This window comes from Marmota monax, unplaced genomic scaffold, assembly GCF_021218885.2.
Source record: "Marmota monax isolate L192 unplaced genomic scaffold, Marmota_monax_Labrador192_F-V1.1 WCK01_AAM20220418_F8-fsc00392, whole genome shotgun sequence".
NCBI classification, from domain to species: Eukaryota; Metazoa; Chordata; class Mammalia; order Rodentia; family Sciuridae; genus Marmota; species Marmota monax.
In genome coordinates this window covers 268,458-289,663 of record NW_026693779.1, presented here as the reverse complement: position 1 = coordinate 289,663, position 21,206 = coordinate 268,458, and the positions used below count along the sequence as shown (strand labels likewise).

General features: G+C 44.4%; 1 protein-coding gene across 7 annotated transcripts; it reads left to right on the top strand.

Moving 5' to 3' along the window:
- The first annotated feature begins 11,794 nt into the window (after positions 1–11,794).
- Positions 11,795–20,202, top strand: LOC124105002 (asialoglycoprotein receptor 2). 7 transcript variants are annotated; one of them, XM_046462086.2, is made up of 9 exons: positions 11,795–11,951; positions 12,291–12,457; positions 16,902–17,018; positions 17,277–17,372; positions 17,983–18,054; positions 18,422–18,508; positions 18,589–18,734; positions 19,437–19,543; positions 19,797–20,202. In XM_046462086.2, exons 2-9 carry the CDS (start codon positions 12,334–12,336, stop codon positions 19,951–19,953), a joined length of 906 nt encoding a protein of 301 aa, XP_046318042.1. In that variant the 5' UTR covers positions 11,795–11,951; positions 12,291–12,333; the 3' UTR covers positions 19,954–20,202. The 7 variants fall into 7 exon arrangements, with proteins under 7 accessions (XP_046318042.1, XP_046318046.1, XP_046318044.1 ...); XM_046462088.2 differs by having other exon boundaries at positions 11,803–11,951; positions 12,288–12,457; XM_046462090.2 differs by lacking the exon at positions 16,902–17,018.
- The last annotated feature ends 1,004 nt before the right edge of the window (positions 20,203–21,206 follow it).

The window sequence follows — 21,206 nt, the reverse complement described above, 5'->3', positions numbered from 1 at the left end:
TTAAAGTATATTTTAAAATTAGTTTTCTTAAGCTTCTTCTAATTTTGCTTACAAATGTGATTTTTCTCTTCATAGATTAAGTTAAATAAGAGCCACCAATTTGACCTTCTCATTACTGCATAATAATGCAAGTTAAAGTCACAAAACTCTTCTTAAATAATCAGTCCCATTCATCACACATTTAAATGCTCCCAAACATTCTAAACTGAATTTACACATACTCTGTATTTTAAGTAATTTTGAATGCCTGGCTTAACAAGAAAAACTAAGCAAATAAATTAAATTAAGAGTCATATGAATCTCCAGGTCTCAAATGTTCCAATACTGTTTATGAACATAATCAAATTATTTCATACTTTAAAACTGAAACCAAGTCTAAAATCAAGTACTTGATTTTATAGTTTAATTTAATATTACCAGACTAATTTCAGACTTTTAGTACAATAAATATTCTTACACATTATGATGCCAAATATAGATTGCTCTTAGCACACATGTATTAATGCCATGTGCTTGCTTAATTTACTTTGTAATCTGTTTTAAAAATTTATTTATTTATTTGGTACTGGGGATTAAGCCCAGGAACACTTAACCACTGAGCCATATTCCCTGCACTTTTTTTTTCTTTCATTTTTTTTTTTTTAGTTGTTGATGAACATTTATTTTATTTACTTATTTATACACGGTGCTGAGAATTGAACCCAGTGCCTCACACGTGCAAGGCAAGCGCTCTACAACTGAGCTACAACTCCAGTCCCTCCCCAGCACTTTTTAATATTTTATTTAAAGACAGGGTCTCGCTGAATTGCTTAGTGCTTCCCTAAGTTGCTGAGACCGGCTTTGAACTTCCAATCCTGCCTCAGCCTCCCGAGCTGCTGGGATTATAGATGCCTATAATGTGTCACTGTGCCTGGCTGTCATCTATTTTACTACTACTATTAGTACTACTACTATTATTAATTAATTAATAATTTTTGAAATGGGATCTCACTATGTTTGCCCAGGCTGGCCTTGCAGTCTTGGGCTTAAACTAGCCTCCTGCCTCAGCCTCCTGAGCATCTGGGAATATAGGCAAACACCACCAGACTTATGTTGTCATTTATATATTTAGTTTCAAAGCTTCCATTTGGAATACACTTCCTGGAAGGAAAAGCATTATCATCCCATGTTACCTGGGGTTTCAGGGAGCTGCCAGGGTTTCACTGATGCAACTTACAGGACAGAGTTCTGAGGCTGGATATGGGGCCTGGCACTTGCTTATGACCAGGGTGATTCTCTAGGGAGCCGAAAGGAAATTTCTGTGTTCTTTTCTAGTTGTTAAGTCCATATTTTTCAGCTGGAATTGAACCCACAGTCTGCATTCTGTATTTCTCCATATTCCATATTTTTTAGTTGAATTTGAATACATGGAATTATATAGCTAAGGTTGTAACTACTGTTTTTCCTTTTGCTGCTGAGGGGAATATGGGATTCTGTGCCATTTAGTTAGTATGGGCAAGATCCAATTCCACCAGTCATTTACATAATGTCTGATTGACCCATGCTCATGGCCCATTATGCTGATGATGCACTGGGGGACAATGTGTCTCTTTTCAGCCCTCATGGTGGTCTATGGTCTAAATTGGGTCTGCAGGGTGGATCCCTTTTGCTCAACAGATAATATCTCATGCAGCTCACTGACTTTCCCCAGGATCACCCACACTTTGTCATCACATGTGGGGTTATGGGACTTCATGAAGGTCTCTTCCAATATGCCATGAGCTGTGGGGTATTGAGATGGGAGTCCCCACATCCCCACTAGGGATGGTTTTTTCAGGCTTTATTTGAGTAAGATAATTCTGAGATCCCTGTTCCTCAGGAATCTCCAGTTGACAAGCAGGATGTTTTGGAAACCAGTCCTAAATCCCGAGGAGTCCTCCTGGAAGCCTTCTACAGTGGGCAGCCATGTGGGTGCCTCCTGGGGTGGAAGAGGGTAGGACAAGGTGCCTCTCACCTGAAGAAGCTCTTTTCTCCAAGTTCCCCCTTCCTTCCAGCCCATCTTTGGTTTGTTTTTGTTTTAGAATTTCATTTGCTGCCATAAAGAACTCCACTTCTTCGGGATCACAAAACCCACTTGTCCATACACACAGTACATTAAAGCTGATAGTTTGCAATCTGGTCTGTTCTTGTCTGTGCCTGTGTGTGATAAGGTGGGGTGGTGGGAGATGAATGGAACTCTTTTCCAGGTGATAAGCTATTTTTGGATCCTCATCTTATTATAAAAAAATTTGTGCCATGAGACAGAAAGAAGGTTTGGGATAGTATTTAAATTCAGCTATGAACAAATATGACAGGGAATTAGAGGCAGACTTTGGCAAAAGTCCCAACTCTTCACTTCAGCCTGTAGAGGCCCAGTGAAAATACAATAGCAACTTGGCATCTTTGCCTTCATTTTGTATCTGTCCCCTTTTCCTTAAAATTTGGGTCAGATTCCTGCTCAGGTCAGCACATAACCATGTTAATCAATTAAGGAGTGATCATGTAAACTGATAATCAGCCCTTGTCAAGGGTGAAGACATCAAGATAAAAGTAACTAAGGTACTTTCAAGATCTGCAGGGAGGGGCTGGGATTGTGGCTCCGCGGTAGAGCGCTCCCCTAGCATGGGCGAGTCCCGGGTTCGATCCTCAGCACCACATAAAAATAAAGGCATTGTGTTGTGTCCATCTACATCTAAAAAAATAAATACTTACAAAAAGATCTGCAGGGACATTTAACCTCCAGCTTTTACAAAGTCCTGTTCCAGAGCCGTGGAGTGGTGTCTAGAAGTCTCCAGTTTTTTTAAAAATTTTATAAAAAATTATTTATTTTAATTAGTTATATATGACAGCAGAATGCATTTTAATTCATTGTACACACAATTAATTGCACAACTTGACATTTCTATGGTTGTACACGATGTAGCGATACACCATATGTGCAGTCATACATGTACTTAGGGTAATGATGTCCATCTCATTCTGCCATCTTTCCTGCCTCCATGCCCCCTCCCTATCTTCCTTCCCCTTTGCCCAAAGTTCCTCCATTTTTCCCATGCCTCCCCCCTCCCCATTATGGATCAGCATCCACTTATCAGAGAGAACATTCAGCCTTTGTTTTCTTGGGATTGGCTAACTTTGCTTAGCATGATATTCTCCAGCTCCATCCATTTCCCTGCAAATGCCATAATTTTATTCTCTTTTAATGCTGTGTAATATTCCATTGTGTATATATAACACAGTTTCTTTATCCATTCATCTATTGAAGAGCATCTAGGTTGCTTCCACAGTTTAGTTATTGTGAATTGAGCTGCTATGAGCATTGATGTGGCTGCGTCACTATAGTATGCTGATTTTAAGTCCTTTGGGTATTGACTGAGGAGTGGGATGACTGTGTCAAATGGTGGTTCCATTCCACATTTTCTAAGGAATCTCCATACTGCTTTCCAGATTGCTTGCATCAATTTGCAGTCCCACCAGCAGTGTATGAGTGTACCTTTTCCCCCCCACATCCTCGCCAACATTTATTGTTGTCTGTATTCTTAATAGCTGCCATTCTGACTGGCATGAGATGAAATCTTAGTATAGTTTTGATTTGCATTTCTCTAATTGCTAGAGATATTGAACATTTTTTCATATATTTGTTGACTGAGTGTATATCTTCTTCTGAGAAGTGTCTGCTCAGCTCCTTAGCTCATTTATTGATTGGGTTTTTTTTTTTTTGGTGTTAAGTTTTTTGAGTTCTTTATATATCCTAGAGATAACTGCTCTATTTGATGTATATGTGGCAAAAATTTGCTCCTAAAATGTAGGCTCTCTCTTCATGTCATTGATTATTATTTTTTTTTCTGAGAAGAAGCTTTTTAGTTTGAGTCCATCCCATTTATTAATTCTTGATTTTATTTCTTGTGCTTTAGGAGTCTTGTTAAGGAAGTTGGGGTCTAATCGGACATGATGAAGATTTGGGCCCACTTTTTCTTCAGTTAGGCACAGGGTCTCTGGACTAATTCCTAGGGCCTTGATCCACTTTGAGTTGAGTTTTGTGCATGTTGAGAGAGAGGAGTTTATTTTCATTTTGCTGCATATAGATTTCCAGTTCTCCCAGCACCATTTGTTGAAGAGCTATCTTTTCTCCACTTTATGTTTTTGGCACCCTTTTCTAGTATGAGATAACTGTATTTATGTGGTTTTGTCTCTGTGTTTTCTATTCTGTCTATATGTCTATTTTGGTGCCAATACCATGTCGTTTTGTTACTATAGCTTTGTAGTTTAGTTTAAGGTCTGGTATTGTGATGCCTCCTGCTTCATTCTTCTTGCTAAGGATTGCTTTGGCTATTCTGGGTCTCTTATTTTTCCAAATGAATTTCATGATTGCTTTTTCTATTTATATCAGGAATGATGTTGGGATTTTAGTTGGAATCACATTGAATCTGTATAGCCCTTTGGGTAGTATGGCCATTTTGACAATATTAATTTTCCTATCCAAGAGCATGGGAGATCTTTCCATCTAGAAGGCTCCAGTTTTTGCCCTACACTTTCCAGGTACAGTGAGGCCTGGCAGGAGGATCACCACAGGATGGGACTGCCCTCCATCAAGTAGAAGTGATCATCTTACGGGAACTAAATTATCCCTTTCCAGGATCATGGGTTTGATAGATAAAAATCCTTTGAAGCAAATGCAGATTGGCCCCCTGAGCAGCAGCAATTTTCTTGACACTGGAAGGACTATGACCAGAACTGAGATAATGACCCACCACACAGTTTGACCAAGATTGTTTAATGGTGCCTACTTCTTGCCCTCTGCTATGTTAGTACTCCAGAAGAAAGGGACGACTCACTTGATCTCACTTTTCTTCCCAATGCAAACATATTGATTAAACTTCCTTTCCTGCTCTTTGTGATGACTTTTTTTCCATTTGGATTTTTTTTTAATATTTATTTTTTAGTTTTTGGCGGACACAACATCTTTGTTTGTATGTGGTGCTGAGGATTGAACCCGGCCGCACGCATGCCAGGCGAGCGCGCTACCGCTTGAGCCACATCCCCACCCTCCATTTGGATTTGGGGTGAGTGGCCAGACCTGATTTGCTAGGATCCTTATAGTTGGGCTCTGGTCTAGGACTCTAGTAACAAAAGAAAGTGACATTTTCAAAACTTGAGCTGTGACCACAGCAGTAAGAATTGCAGAGATATTTAGGGGTTTGGATGGGCATGATGTGTACCTTACTAGGTGTGGCAGGAGAGGGAAAGGGTAAGGCCGGGTCCTGGAGCTTACCTCAAGGCACAAGGAGGGACAGATCTGCTGGTGGCTCAGATAGGGCTGTGTACATTCCAAACTATTGGATCTACCTACCTACCTCAACTCACTCACTCAGTCACTAACATAGTAAAATATTCCCGAGAATAAGAAATATGGGCTAGGGGAAACTGAAACACAAATAGAAAGTTAAGATATTGAGAAAAAGGTAAACAGAAGTAAGGCAGGATTTAAGGACTTACAGAGTTGTTAAGGTTTAGTCTTTCCTAAAGAGAAAGGGAGACACAATTATGGAATGCTTATAAGAGGAAAGAAATGTTCTGGTTTTATTCAGGGTTCTTGTAGAGTGTGGGGTATAAGTGTTCTGAGTTGCTGGTAGAGCTCAGAGCATAGGAAACTTCTAATGTTGTTGATTATTTAGATACGTGAGCAAATGAATAAATGTATGGGTCTGCATTTGCTTCAGAAATTAAAGACTAATTACTAGATGAACCCATGGCAACAGGATACAAAGGCCTTATAGTCGGGGCGTTGTTTTTTCTTAGGTAATTGTTTCTCTATTATTTTCTACTTGTTTTCTATCATTCTTATATGTGTTTCAGATGAGCCAGCTTTTGTTTACATGATTTTATTTTTCTTACATTTTCATCTTTTTTTTTTTGCAGTACTGGGGCTTAGAGCCAGGGCCTTGCACATGCCGGACAAATGCTCTCCCACTGAGCTATACCTCCACTCCTTTATATTTCCATCCTTTCTATGATATTTTCATTGTTTCGCATGAATTTATCTGTAATTGAGATGTCTTACAACTGCTTCTGTCCAGGTGCTGGTTGTGACACGGATGTCGCTACCTTGCACTCTTGAACTTGGTTACTATTCCTGAAGGCTGCGACCAACCACCACAATTCCTTCATATTTCAGACAACCAGCCGGATCACTTATGCAAAGAATGTGAGTCCTAAAAACCTTGTCTAAAAACCTTCCATAGATATCTCTTGGCAAGGTAAAGGAAGCATGCAGAATGAATATCAGCTGCTTGAAGAAAATCCCAGAGACAACATGGAGCATTCTCAAAACTCACTGTCCCAGTGCACTCCTGATGGCAGAGGGGACATCTTTGGGCAGAAACACGGCTGTTGATGGTTCTGTCTAAAGTGGTTCAGAAGACTTGGACTCTGAAAAAAACAAGTTTTAGGAATATTTTAACCAGTTTCCCTTACTTACATTTATTTTACATTATTATTAAACTATTTTTATTTAAATTTACATGTGGGAATATTTTAACTAATTTATGTATGTGCATAAGTGATGTAAAATAAATTATGTGTAAGTCAAAAGATTTTTTTTAGTATGCAGTAGAAATTCAAAGACCTAAGAAATATAATTTTTGTCATTGTATATCCTTAGTGGCACAAAAACACTTTATATTTTATAATTGATAGAATCTTAAATTTGTTGAAATATAGTAATTTACTTTTCTTTATCCATCTTCCCCCACTGGCGTTTGGTTCGATAAATATTCATAGCATTAAATCTCCCATTTGTCTGCTCCGCAGCCCAGATGTGCCAGGGCAGTGGGGTAGGTTTTGAAGAGGCCAAAGAAAGTGACTGATTGCCGGGTTTCAGTTAGCGTCTAAAAGGCTCAGGGGTCACTCCAGTTGAACTGGGCTAACTGGGATGCGCAAAATAACCACACAAGAGACACAAATACTTTTTTCTTTGGGGTCACTGTGACGGCTCCTCTGACCTTAAGGGTCCACAGAAAGAGAGAGAGAGAGAGCACACGCTGACCCCTTTTATTGAGGAGAAGCTATTCAAATGAGGCAAGGGGTCAAGTTTCAGGGGACTGAGTCTATCTTCATGATGTCCACTGTCAGCAGGTTGACTGACACCTGGTAGGCCACACCCAAGGGCACAGTAAGAGAAGGGGGACACACACAAGGCACTTCCATGGAAGATTCTATCCTAAACAGGGCAAGGGGTTATATTACAAAGGAACAGGTGAGCATAGCTCCACCCATGTGGCTGTAGCAAGACACACCCATGCATGAGACACCGACCCTCAAACCCAAGAAGGGTGGGGAAAGCTCTGTCACATTTCTGCGAATGAGTGCCTCAGCACCCAGCTGGGGAGTGTAATTCAGTCACGTGTAAGGTTGGTCTCCCACAACTGGTGACAACATGGGAGATGTAGGATTAATTGGGGAAAGCTTACCAGAGATCAGTGGCTGTTCCAAGAATAGTTCAGTGGTGACATGCTGATAGCACCTCTGTCCCTCCTGTGCTATGGCAAGCAGCGTCTCCTCTCCCTCACAGCATTTTCTCCAGTGGTGACTGGCTGAATGAGTGACTCATATCCTTCCTGCAGTGCCCTCAGTTCCACACAGGTCCCCACTCAGGGATGAATTTTACATTTTAGGTTGCAAAAGCATCATTAGCTTGCTTAGTTTACTAGTAGGACCAGCCTACCCAGGAGCAACTGTCGCGATGTACTTGTGAGAAAGTAGCTTACTGCTGATAGCACTGGTCTGCCCTAATTCTCAGCATGCATAAGAGAAAGTCAGTATCCTTCAATAATAATATGTGCTTGGACTTTCCAGTTTAGGCTTGCTCTCCTTGTTCTTTTAACTTGGTGAGGCTTCTTGGAACAGAAAGAAGGTATTCAGTGACTTAGTTTTTTTTCCCTACCACCCCACTTTCCTTTAGGAATGGTTCACAATTTACACCAAGTTCAAGTGTATAGTTTGGTGGTTTCAGTATATTCACACCATTATGTAGCCATCCATCACCATCCATCTCCAGAACTTTTTCATTTGCAAAACTGAAAGTCTCTACCCATTTGTGTTAGTCAGCTTTTTATCCCTGTGTCAAAAACACCTGATGATAACACCTTAGAGGAATAAGTTTATTTGGTTTCAGAGGTTCAGTCCATGGTCAACCAACTCCCTTGCTCTGGGTCTGAGATAAGGCAGAACATCATGGCAGGAGGGCAGGGCTGAGGAAAGCTGCTCAGCTCCTGGGAGTGTGGACAAGATACATAATCCCCAAGAGCACACCCCCAGTAATCTACTTCCTACAGTCATGCTCTACCTGCTCTCAGTTACCACCCAGTAATCCATTCAAATCATTAATCCACCAAATAGATGGATCCACTGATTAGGTTACATCTCTTATAATCTGATCATTTCACCTCTGATTATTCCTTCATTGTCTTACACATGAGTTTCTGGGGGACACCTCATATCCAAACCATAACACCATTCAACAACAACTCCATTCTTCCCTCTGTCTTGCCCCTGGCAACTACCGTCCTTTCTGTCTCTGTGAATTTGACTACTCCAAGTTCCCCCATGTAAGTGGAATTGTACAGCGTTGTCTTTCTGTGACTGGCTTATTTTATTCAGCATAATGTTTCCATGGTTCATTCATGTAGCAGCATGTTATTTCTTTTTATGGTTAAATAATGTATCATTGTATGGCTAATGTGATTATTGCTTATCCATTTACCAGTGGATGGATACATGTGTTGCTTACATCTTTTGACTATTGTGAAGAGAGCTACTCTGAACTTAAGTATATGAATCTCTTTTTTTTAGCTGAGTTCTGGAAAAAATTATCATTTTTGTCCTGTAAGTCACAGATGCAATTTCCTGTTATTACCAACTGGCTCTTCACATCTCCATTGTGTTTCAAAATTGTCCTTCACTAGCTGGACATGGCAGTGCATGCCTATAATCCCAGCTCTTTGGGATGTTGAGGCAGGAAGTTTGCAAGACCAAGGCCAGCCTTAGCAACTCGACAGGACCCTGTCTCAAGATATAAATAAACAAACAAACAAACAAACAAACAAACAAACAAATAAATAGGGCTAGGGACATAGCTTAGTGGTAAAGCATCCCTGGGTTCAATCCCCAGTGCCCCTGCGCCCCCCTGCAAATGTCAATCACCATACTAGTACTCTGAACTTATTTTTCTCTTGTCGATTGTTCTTTTTTTTGAGACTTCCTGCTCTTGTTTTATAGAAGTACGATTAATTCATGTACCATATAAACTATAGATTTAGAAAACTCTTTCCTGTTAACTACCATTGAGTCTATCTTGTTTATTTTTTTAATTGTCACATAGCAATTGCACTTATTTATGGGTACAGTGTGACATCTCAGTACATGTATCCAATGTGTAATGATCAGATTGGGGTAATTAGCATTTCCATTGTTTCAAACATTTATCATTTCTTTGTGTTGGGAAATTCAAAATCACCTTTTACAGCTATTTTGAAATATACAGCAAATTGTTCTATACCTTACAGGGCTGTAGAACAGTAGAATTTATTTTTCCAATCTAACTGTATTTTGGTATCTCTTATCTGTCCCCTCTCTATGCCACCTCCTCCTGTTAGGTCTATGTTAAGATCATTTCTTGCAGGTAAATGGATAGAACTAGAGAATATCATGCTAAGTGAAATAAGCCAATCCCCCAAAATCAAAGGCCGAGTGTTTTCTCTGATAAGCGGACGGGGAGGCAGGGAGGATAGAGAAGGATGAAGGAATTTTGGATTATGTAAAGGGGTGTGAGTGGAGGGGTGGGGTGTTGGAGATGGGAAGGACAGTAGAATGAGATGGCCCTTATTACCCTATATACACGTATGGTTACAAGACTGGTGTGACTCTGCACCATGTACAGCCAGGGGGAAGGAGACCTTGTGCTTCATTTGTGTACAATGTGTCAAAATGCATCCCGCTGCCATGTATAACTAAGTAGAACATATTGAACAAAGTAGGAAGGAGACCAGTAGAATAGAAGAGGAACAGTGGGAAGGAGGAGAGGGAAATGGGAGGAACTGGGGAATGAAACTGATCAAATTATACTGTTTTATTGTGTTAATGTATGAATTTATTATAACAAATAAAAAAGTCTTGGGGCTGGGGTTGTGGCTCAGTGGTAGAGCGCTCGCCTCGCACGTGAGAGACACTGGGTTCGATCCTCAGCACCACATAAAAATAAATAAACAAAATAAAGATATTGTGTCCATGTATAACTAAAAAAAAATTTAAAAAAATTAAAAAAGTCTTTACCTGCCAAAAAAAAGAGATCATTTCTGCTATTTCCATTTTTTTTTAAACTGTGAATCCTTTCCCCCACTTCTTCCTTCCTCCCTCCCTCCCCCTGCCTCCCCTACTCCCTCCCTTCCTTTTTACTTTCCTTCCTTCCTTCCTTTTGTACTGGAAATTGAATCCAGAGTGCTCTACCACTGAGCTGTATCCATTGCCCTTTTTATTTTTTACTTTGAGACTGGGCCTTGCTGAGTTGCTGAGATTCGTCTTCAACTTGTGCTTGTCCTGCCTCAACCTCTCAAATTGCTGGGATTATAGGGCTGGCCATGATGCCAGGCGTATGTCCACTTGCATTTTTTGTCCATTATTTAGACTGTTTGGGCTGCCATAAGAGAACACCACAGACTGGGTGACTTAAACCAAGAGAAATTTATTTATTTTGACTGCTCTGGAGATAGATTTCCAAGATCAAGTTGTTGGCAGCTGGCTGTCTGGTGAGGGCTCTCTTCCTGACTTGGATACAGTCCCCTTCTGTTAGTGTCCTCACATGGCTTTTTTTCCCTCTGTGTTTTTGTAGTGTTTTTTCTTCTTCTTATAAGGACACCACTTCTATTGGACCAGTGTCCCATCATAATGACCTTATTTAACTGAAATTATCTCTCCAAAGGCTCCATCTTCCAATATAGTCATTAAGCCTAGCACATAAGCCACTGGAAATGTTCCAGATCTAAACTAAAATACCTCCCACCTGAAGCAAGGCACTTAACCTCCCTGAGGCTCCATTAACCTGCCCTGTGAATTGGGACTAATAACAAATGTGTCCGTCTCACGGGGGCGTTGTGCAGGGTGAATGAGTTAACACTTATAGATAACTTAGAGCAGTGGTTGTGCGTGGAGACAAATGTTTGTGTTCCTGGGTTTGATACAGTGCTGGGCCACCGGAGGCACTTACTGAGGTTGAATTCCTCCTGCCCCAAAGAGAGTGCTCTCTGTCATGCTCCTTCCTCTGACTTCTGTGGTTTCCACATCTTTAACTTCACTAATCCTGGAGAGTGAGTGGGTCAGGACAGGGCTGGTGAGCCTGGGGCCTGGGGCTTGAATGCCAGGGTCACTGGCTGGATTGGGCAAGAGCAGGGAAGGGTACTTGACCTGGTCAGGGATATTTGGAGACACCAACAGTTCTGGGAAATTCAGAAGTAGGAAGTGAAAAGAGGAGGGACAAAGGGGGAACTGCCATTGTGCCCCTGTTTCTACAGGTCTGGTTCCCCCTCCCAAATGGTGCAATGGGGTGACTGGAATGTGAAGGTGGGAGGTTGGACCAGGAGACCCTCTTCTCTGGGTAGGAGAACAGAGATGGTTGTGTCCCTCTGCCCCCCACCACTCTTTGTCTGAGTTCCAACTGTTTCCTCTTCTATTTACTGTCCAAAGTCCCAGGGGAGGAGACGCCAGGTTAGAATCTTTTGGACACTCAGACACACACAGGGCTCAAGGCCCTTGCCTGGGCCAGGCCCCTCCTCCCCTTTCATCTAGAACCGCTTGCTCTAGTTCTCCTTGCTTTAACCCCTCTTTCTCCCTGGGGCCTGGGCTGCCTGCAGGAGCCAGTTAGTTCTCCATTCTTTCAACAGGTAACCAAGGTGGGGGAGGCAAGTGGGGCTGGGCTGTTTGGGATTAAGGAGACCCTGGTTCAGGAACAATGGGAGCTGATGGGAAGATGTAGGGTGACTTGGTCCTTGAGAATATGGAGGAAAGGTTCATGGCCATGTCAAGGGCCAAGCGGTCCCCTGAGAATGGGGACAGGATCCTGCAGTATTTCAAACCTTTGCCCCTGACTCGTCTCTAACCTCTGACCCAACCCAAGCTATCAGCTTGACCTATTCAGGCCCTATTTCAATTACCACCATCAGCCTCTACACAAATTGGTATCTTAGCCCCATCCTGGCCCCAGCTCTAACCCATAATAGCAGCCTCAACTCCAGGTCCAGCTCCAGCACCAGCCCTGGGCACATCATGGAGAAGGAATTTCAAGACATCCAGCAGCTGGACTCTGAAGAAAATGACCATGAGCTCAGTGGCAGTGAGGGGCCAGGCACTCAAGGGCAGAATCCCAGGAGAGAAAATCCATTTTGGAAAGGCAAGTGTTCAGTTTCTGGGGCTTCACCTGCATCCCATTTCAGCTGCCAATTATTCTCTGTCTCCATGAGGTCTCTGTCACATTTGCTCCAGGGACTGAGTTAGTCCCTCTAGGTATGAGCTGCTGGTACCTCTGTTTGCAGAAGGCCATAGGCAAGGGTATGTGCCCAGAGGTGTGGGGATCCCTGGAGATGGCTCCCTCCCTCCCCTCTCACCCAAGCAGATGGGTGCTGTGCGCATGCGTGTGTGTGTGTGTGTGTGTGTACAAGTAATGCAGAGCCCAGCAGAACTGTGTGGGTGGGGGTGGGGTGAGTTGGGGTGGATTGAGAAACCAGCATGAAGAGATCCTGGGAGATTCCTGCTACCTGCAGGCCTACTGCCTGGATCCTCCGCTAGCAAAAAAAAAAATTTTTTTAAAATATATTTTTAGTTGTCAATGGACCTTTATTTTACTTATTTGTATGCAGTGCTTAGAATCGAACCCAGTGCCTCACACATGCTAGGCAAGTACTCTACTACTGAGCTACAATCCCCATCCTCCTTTAGCAAATTTTGAACACAGATGCCAAGCGATTGAGAAGATGTTTTAAAGCAAGAGAGATTTCAGGGGTTCTACGCAAAAAGGCAGGATCCAGGGACAGAGGAAAATGTCATGTGTGAATTCTGGTGATGAAGCTGGGTTCTGTGGAGACAAGAGGGGTTGGGACTCAAAGCTCAGGGAGAAGATTGGCCAGCCTGGACTGGGAGGAGACCCTACATTGTTGGTGCTGGGCAGGGCAGAAGTGGGCAGAAGAGGTAGGTGTCCCACCCATGCCTTCTCTTTCCCCTGGACCTGTGTTGGCTGGCCTTTCCACTGGGTGGTAGACTCCATGGGGACAGAGTTCCAGGGCCCACACAATGCCTGGGGTAAGAGGACATGCAACAACAACTTCGGGGATTGTTGAATCTTCTGAGAGGGAGAGGATTCAGAGTTTGAGCAGGAGGCTTGGAGAAAGTCCAGAGAGGGAGCTCGTCCAAACAGACCAAGGGACAATGAGGAGGGGGAAGTGAAGGTGGCGCAGCCCCTGCTGCCTGGGAGAGGGTTCCTCACCAGAGGTCATGTTTTACTGTTGACAACTTCCCACTCTTCCTGGCAGTTTTCATGTGTACAGTTTTCAACACATTTGAAAATTTACAATTTCTTTTTTTATTATACTGGGGATTGAACCTTGTCTCAAAATAAAAATATAGGGCTAGGGTTATAGCTCAGCGATAGAGAACTTGCCTGGCAGGTGTGAGGCACTGGTTTTAGTCCTTAGTATCACATAAAAATAAATTAATTAAATAAAGGTATTGGGTCCATCTACAACTAAAAATATTAAAAAAAAGATATATATAAAAGGGCTGGAATGTGGTTCAGTGATTAAGTGCCCTGGGTTCAATCTCTGGTACAACTCCCACCCTAACAAAACAAAATAAAACCAAATTAGAGGTGCACGCCTGTAATCCCAGTGGCTTGGGAGACTGAGGCAGGAGGATCTAGAGTTCAAAACAGGCCTCAGCAATGGCGAGATGCTAAGCAACTCAGTGAGATCCTGTCTCTAAGTAAAATACAAAATAGAGTTGGGGATGTGGCTCAGTGTTTGAGTGCCCCTGAATTCAATCCCTGGTACCCCGCTTCAAACAAAACAAAACAAAACAAATATAAACTGAGTAATTTAAAGTGAAGAGATTTATTGGCTTATGGTTCTGGAGGCTAGAAAGTCCAAGATTGAGGGGCTGCACCTGATGAGGGGCCTTCTTATTGCCTTATCCTATGGTGGAAGGGCAAAGGGAGGGTGAGAGAGAGAGAGAGAGAGAGAGAGAGAGAGAGCGAGAGCGCAGGAGAGAAGCTTTAATAAAGAATCTGGTTCTACAATAATGGCATCAATCTATTTCCCATTAGGTTCCATCTCACAACACTCCTGCATTGAGGATCAAGTTTCCATCACTGGGGGGTGGGGCATATTCTTTTTTGTATTAACGAAAATAACTTTTTATTGATTAATTCAATGAAACATCTTACAATTGGCAGCATTTTTGCTGGCATCTGTATCTCCAATAACATCACTCCCATGACCATCCCACTTATAACTATTTCACCTACTTAAAATGAACAGTTCTAGTAGTTAATACTATAGGTTTTACCATTTCAATAGAACTCCACCTGCTGACCTTTAAGCTTTTTTTTTTTAATTTGTTCTACTTAGTTGTACATGACAACAGAATTCATTTAAATTCATTGTACACAAACGGAGTGCAACATTTCAATTCTCTGGTTGTACACGGTGTAGAGATGCACCATTCGTGCAATCATACATGTACCTGGGGCTAATGATGTCCATCTCATTCCACTGGCTTTCGTACCCGCTAACCCCTCTCCACCCTCCCCTTTGCCCAATCCAAAGTTCCTCTATTCTTCCCATGCTTCCCATGCATAGATTATCATCCACTGATCAGAGAAAACATTCGGCTTTTAGTTTTTTGGGATTGGCTTACTTTACTTAGCATAATATTCTCCAACTCCATCCATTTACCTGCAAATACCTTAATCTATCTCTCTCTCTCTCTCTCCCCCCCCCCACCCCCATACCAGAGATTGAACTCAGGGGCACTTGACTGCTGAGCCACATCCCCAGCCCTGTTTTTGTATTTTATTTAGAAACGGGTCTCACTGAGTTACTTAATGCCTCGCTTTTTGCTGAGGCTTTGAACTCATGATCCTCCTGTTTCTGCCTCCTGAGCCGCTGGGATTACAGGTGTGCGTCATTGTGCCCAACTTTTTATTATCTTTTAATGCTGAGTAATATTCCATTGTGTACATATACCACAGTTTCTTTATCCATTCATCTATTGATGGGCATCTAGGTTGCTTCCACAGTTTACTATTGTGAATTCAGCTGCTATAAACATTGGTGCAGCTATGTTACCATAGTATGCTGATTTTAAGTCATATGGTGGTTCCATTCCAAGTTGTCTGAGGAATCTCCACAATACTTTCCAAAGTGGTTGCACCAATTTGCAGTCCCACCAGCAATGTATGAGTGTATCTTTTTCTTGGGGGGAACACATTCTAACCATAGCAGAAGAGAAAGCAAAAGCATCAGGGAGGATGTGGGGGGAGGTAAGAGGCAGGAGAGGTTTTGCTGAGGGGATGTGGGCAGTAGAGGCCTCAAAGGCATAGCTTCTCCTGGCCAAGATGGCTCTGAGTGTGCTGCAGTGGAGGAAGGTGACATTCATTAGTGTAAGAAGGTCTTGAGTACTGGATGGTCGCTCACAGGGTCAGTGTCCAACTCAGGATGGTGATAAGAGATGACCTGAAAAGGAAGATTCTGGGCTTCTGACTGAACCTCCCTAGCATGTTGGGGTGCTAAGGAGAGAAGGAGGTCCACAGAGGCAGGGTCCAAGGCAGAAAAGAGGAAGTGTGTGAGTGCAGGTGGATGGTGCAAAAGCAGGAGCTCAGGGCTGGGAGAACCGTCATCCTCTGGACTTGGAGAGCCAGCAGTGGGGCAGGCCAGCTTGTGCACATGAAGATGTGGGGGTGTGAATAATGCGTGTCAGTGTCCATATGTGTGTGAGGAGGTGTAAGAAAGTAAGTATCAATAGGTGAGTAAGTGAAAGTATTTCAGAATGTGTGTTAATGAGTGTGTGTGTGCATGTGACAGTGTAATGAAAAATGTGTGTGTGTGTGTGTGTGTGTGTGTGTGTGAGTGTGAGGTCAGGTGCAGACTGATCAAGGGGTGGGAGAGGTTACTGTGGGATGATGGGGGCTCAGGAGAGAGTGTTTACAATAGAACTTGGGTTTCAGGGGGGACAAAGGCAGTGGGAATTGGGGGAAGAGAATCTGAGTCTGAGAAGATGAGGGGTGTCCCTTGGGGAGTGGAATGACCTGGACTGGAATGACCTAGTGGAGTTTTGGGAAGAGAGGGATTATTTCAGGTTTGTACTTGTATGAGGGATGCAGTCATTGAATTTAAGAACACAGGGCCCAGCCTCTAGGGAAACAGTCGGAAGGGACAGGGGCTGTGGAAGGGCAGAGATTAAGGCCAGAGGTGATTTGCAGGTCATTCCAGCAGGTGGGCAGGAGGGGAAACCATTCATAGACCTACTTTCTTAGAGTGTGTGTCTAATAAAGGCCAGGTCTTTCCCCCAGATGCCTGTGTGTCTCCCTGTTCCATGTCCAAGATCTCAGCTTTGCACACAGCTGATGTGTGTACTGTGTCATGTGCATGAGTACTGTGTAGGGGCATGTGCATGCCACACACTTTCATAGGGGTGCAAGTGTGTGTGTGCAATGCCCCAATGCTAGTGTCAAAACCTGCTGAATGTCCCACAGTCCCCCACCTGGTTTCTTCCCCAACCAGGCTGTGTCTCCTCAGACTTCTGTGCCCTTGGATGCCTGGCTCATGACACTCTCTCTCTCACAGGGTCACGTCTTCCCCAGCCCCTTCCACAGCGCCTCTGCTCCAGGCTCTATCTCAATCTGCTCTCCCTGGGTTTCAATATCCTGCTGCTGGTGGCTGTTTGTGTAATTGGGTCCCAAAGTGAGAGTCATAGGGCTGGCAGGGATAAGGCAGGGGTGGGGAAAAGTGATGGGCAGTGTCGGGGGCAGTAATGGGGTTATTGAGAGGAGAAGAGGTGGAGGCAGCATGGGGACTGTACAGGGTGCGAATGGGGGCTGATGATGGGGGAACGATGGGACCAATCATGGTGCAGTGACAGGTGAAGAGAGGGGCAGTCATGCAGATAGTGATGGCAGACATAGCCCACACTCCATCTTGTTCCCACTGTCTCCTGACAAGGCACACAGCTGCAAGCAGAGTTGCGGACCCTAAAAGAATCTTTCAGCAATTTCTCCTCCAGCACCCTGATGGAAATCCAGGCTCTGGGCTCCCATGGTGAGTGGGCTGGCTGGTTGGTGATAATTTATCCAGAGAAGTTTGCCAGGCTCTGTGCTGAGTCTGCAATAAGGACATGGTTAGGGGCTGTGCAGACTCAGACTGAGGTAGGTAACCCAGCCCAAGAAGTTGGGCAAGGCTTCCAAGGATGTTGGCCCCTGACCTGAGGGGCCTTGAGGATGAATCAGATCATGTAGGTGAAGAAGAGAGAGGTTAGTGATGGAGAGAAGAATCTGGGACAGCCTGGAGATGAGGAAGAACAATGCACATTTTGGGACTTATGGACAATTTTAGCATGAGGTGAGCTAATTGGTGGGGCGGGGGCTATCAGGCAGAGAATGGTATGGGGCCAGTCTTTGCAGCAAGATGTGCTTGCTGAGTGGGGCTTGGTTGCAAGAACATGGGGATCCAGTGAAAGAACTTATACAGTGCAGTGTCCTGAGTCTCTCTGGTGGTGTGGGGAGCCTGGGTGGCCTGAGGGGTTCAGCTGGTAGACCACATAACATCCTGGACAAGGTGATGGTCCCCAACTGATTCCCAGGCATGTGAGGCTGGAGGCATGGTCAGCAGGCAGAAAAGAGGCGAAACCACTTAGCTTCTCCCTTTTCAGGGGACATTGCAGGTGACAAGGTGACATCCCTGGGAGCCACACTGGAGAAACATCAGCAGGACCTAAAAGCAGGTCAGAGGCCCTCCCTGAGTATGTGGATGGTGTGGTGTGTATGCATTGGGTGTGATGTGTGTGTGGATTGTGGTATGTGTTTGTATGTGTGTGTGTGCTATGTGTGAGCTTTATGTGTATGTGTGGTAGGTTGTGTGTGTGTTAGGTGTATATGTGGTGTGGTATGTCTGGTGTGTATGTTTGTGGTGTGGTGTGCTTCTATGTGTGGTGTGTGTATAGTGTGGTGGGTTGTGTGGTATGTGTGTTTGTTTTTTTGTGTGTGTGTGTGCATGCATCCCCAGCCAACAGCTGGATTCTTGTGCCTGGTGCTGGCAGGTGGGGGACCCACATGTTTACTGCATTGCTGTCTGTCCATCTGTCCCCCTAGATCATGCCACCTTGCTCCTTCACCTGAAGCACTTCCCACTAGATCTGCGTATCCTGACATGTCAGATGGCATTTTTCCAGAGCAATGGTAAGGACAGGGCATGCCCGGCCTCACTGTGTTTGTCCCTTCCAGCTAGATCTCATCTCCCTCTGCCCCTGTCCTCTCAGGCACAGAATGCTGTCCTGTTAACTGGGTGGAACATGAAGGCAGCTGCTACTGGTTCTCTCGTGCTGGGAAGACCTGGTCTGAGGCCGACAAGTACTGCCAGCTAGAGAATGCCCACCTGGTGGTCATCAACTCCAGAGAGGAGCAGGTGAGGCCAAGCTTCCCAAAGGCAGGAGGAAACCTTGAACTCAGGCTCAGTCAGGAGGTTCCCATCATCAGGTTTCTTTTTGTCTTTTTAACCTAAGGAAGAGTCCAGAAGCAGAAGTGTGGTAGAGCCCTGGGGGGTTCATAGTCGAGCAGCCATTGATGCTAAGAGGTGGGAGATTGCAGGCAGAAACAAGTAAGGGCATTTAAACCTGAGAGGCAAGTGAAACCAAGATCCTTAATGGGTTTGGGGGTCTTGGTGGAGAGCAGGAATAGGAATTCCATGAGTCTGAGGCTGAGGGAAGAAGACAGGGAGCAAACCAGAGTCAGAATAGCAGATATAATGGGAATGGAGTGGGACCCAGAGGACAGTGGTCACAAACTAGATCCTGGATTGGCTCTCTGGGCTCTAACAACTTACCTTGCAATATGTGAGTTATCTGGCACCCAACGTAGAGAGCTTCTGAGGATTAAATGAAATAGTCCCTGGAAAGCACTTAGCACAAAGTTTAGCCCAGTGAGTGTTCACTGACGATAGCTCCGATGACAGAGGGGAAACCAAGGGAACGGTTGTGTTGGGAACTGATGCTTCAGTGGAGGCAGATCGGCTGGAGAAGGCTGAGGGAGGCACATGGATGCCTGCATGGATGAAGGAAAAAGGTCCAAGGAACAAGGAACTAGCAGCCTCACCCCCCTGTTTTTCCAGAAATTCATTTTACAACACACAGGCGCCTTTCATATCTGGATAGGACTCACTGACAGCGATGGCTCCTGGAAATGGGTGGATGGAACGGACTACAGGCATAGCTATAGGTAAGAGGGCTCTATCTATCCTCTTGTTAGTTTGCCTTGGGGACAGCCACAGGGCTTTTGGCCCTAACAGACTCCCTGAGGTCCTTTTGGGGACCAAATTCCTCAACCCTCTCCTTTCCCACTCCCTGCCTCTAAGGCTGCACCTTCTTGCCCTGAACCTGCCCCAAGGCTGTGTTTTTCTGGAGTTGGGGGTGGGGGCAGGGTTGCTAGGATGTGGCCTGGTCAGATCTTGGGCTTTGTCTTGTCTTCTTAGGAACTGGGCTATCACTCAGCCAGACAACTGGCAGGGCCATGAGCCGGGCAGAAGTGAAGACTGTGTTGAGCTCTTGACAGATGGACGCTGGAACGACAACTTCTGCTTAGAGGTGAACCGCTGGGCGTGCGAGATGAAGCGGAATAGCACTGACTAAGCCCGGCCCCAGCACATCTCTAACGCGCACCCCATCCCCGCACCGACCCTGGCTTCTCTACTGGGAATTCTACAGAAAGGAGGAAAAAGCGAGTCTGGGTTATGGGGAGAGGTTGAAGAAAAGTAGAAAAGGGGGTGGTTTGTTTCAGATCCTGGGAAGGCTGAGGGCCTGCCTCTTTCCACAGTTCTTTGTTGTAGTTATTACAATTTTCAGTGGCTTCAATGGAGTAGAAATAAATACTTGAAACTCTTTGCGGCCTGGTTATTTGGGATTGGGGCATGCAGAGTGCAAGGAACAGGAGAGAGGAGATTCTGGAGGAGTAGGGTGTAAGTTCTAGGCTCTGCTCCTTGACACCAATCCCCAGGGACCCTGGTTGGGGAGGGGACAGAAGAGATGTGGAGAAACAAGGCTCAGTGGTTGGCACTCAGATGGGTTGGAGGGGACCCCCCAGCTTCCTAGAGTTCCTGAAGGAGAAACTTTGTCTGCATTTAGGATCTCCCCAAATTGGGTTTTGCAGAGAACACCCCTGCTCCAACTTCAGCTTCCAGGGGAAATGTTTGCCAGGGGGAGAAGGCTCAGTAAGACTCCTGCCCACCCCTTTCAGCATGGCTGCTTCTTTGGGGCCTCAAACAGATTTAGACATATATCCAACACAAGGTGTCTCCAACCATTTCCACGGTTGATACATGTCCCTTTCCAAGATCATTTGGAACCTGACCTTAAACACATCTTTAAGGATTGCATTTTACTTGTATTCATGGTGCTTATGGATGGAACCCAGGACCTTGAGCATACAAGGCAAGTACTGTACCCCTGTGCTACATCCCCAGCAGTACCACCCCCATTTTAAAATGACAAAGTAATATATACTGTTACACACACACACACACACACAGTGTCCTCTCTCCCTTCTGCTTCTCCCCAGAGTTAACTATTTCTGAGTGCTCTGTCAGAACAATTTCTGTGTACACCCATGTATGCTACACCAAATAATAACATAGCTTAATTTTTCACTCTGCAATGTCTTGTGAACATTGTTCATTACCTTTAAGGTTTTATCTCATCAAATTTAGCAGCTGAAGAGAATGCCAAGGTATGGATATGCCATATATTATTTAACTATTCTCTGTGTAAGTAGTTGCCGTATTTGTTTATTTTCACGTATAATGTTTGTGATTGCATCCACCCTCACTTCTATCCTCTCTTGCCACCCCTCCCCCTTGTCCTCCTTTCCCTTCCCTAAAAATTCCCTT

Excerpts from the sequence above, each read along its gene's own strand:
- LOC124105002 (XM_046462083.2), top strand. The coding sequence starts at position 13,104 with ATGTCATGTGTGAATTCTGGTGATGAAGCTGGGTTCTGTGGAGACAAG. Across the intron at positions 13,363-16,901 it reads GGGCCCACACAATGCCTGGG|GGTCACGTCTTCCCCAGCCC; the intron begins GTAAGAGGACAT and ends TCTCTCTCACAG. Across the intron at positions 18,509-18,588 it reads GGCATTTTTCCAGAGCAATG|GCACAGAATGCTGTCCTGTT; the intron begins GTAAGGACAGGG and ends CTGTCCTCTCAG.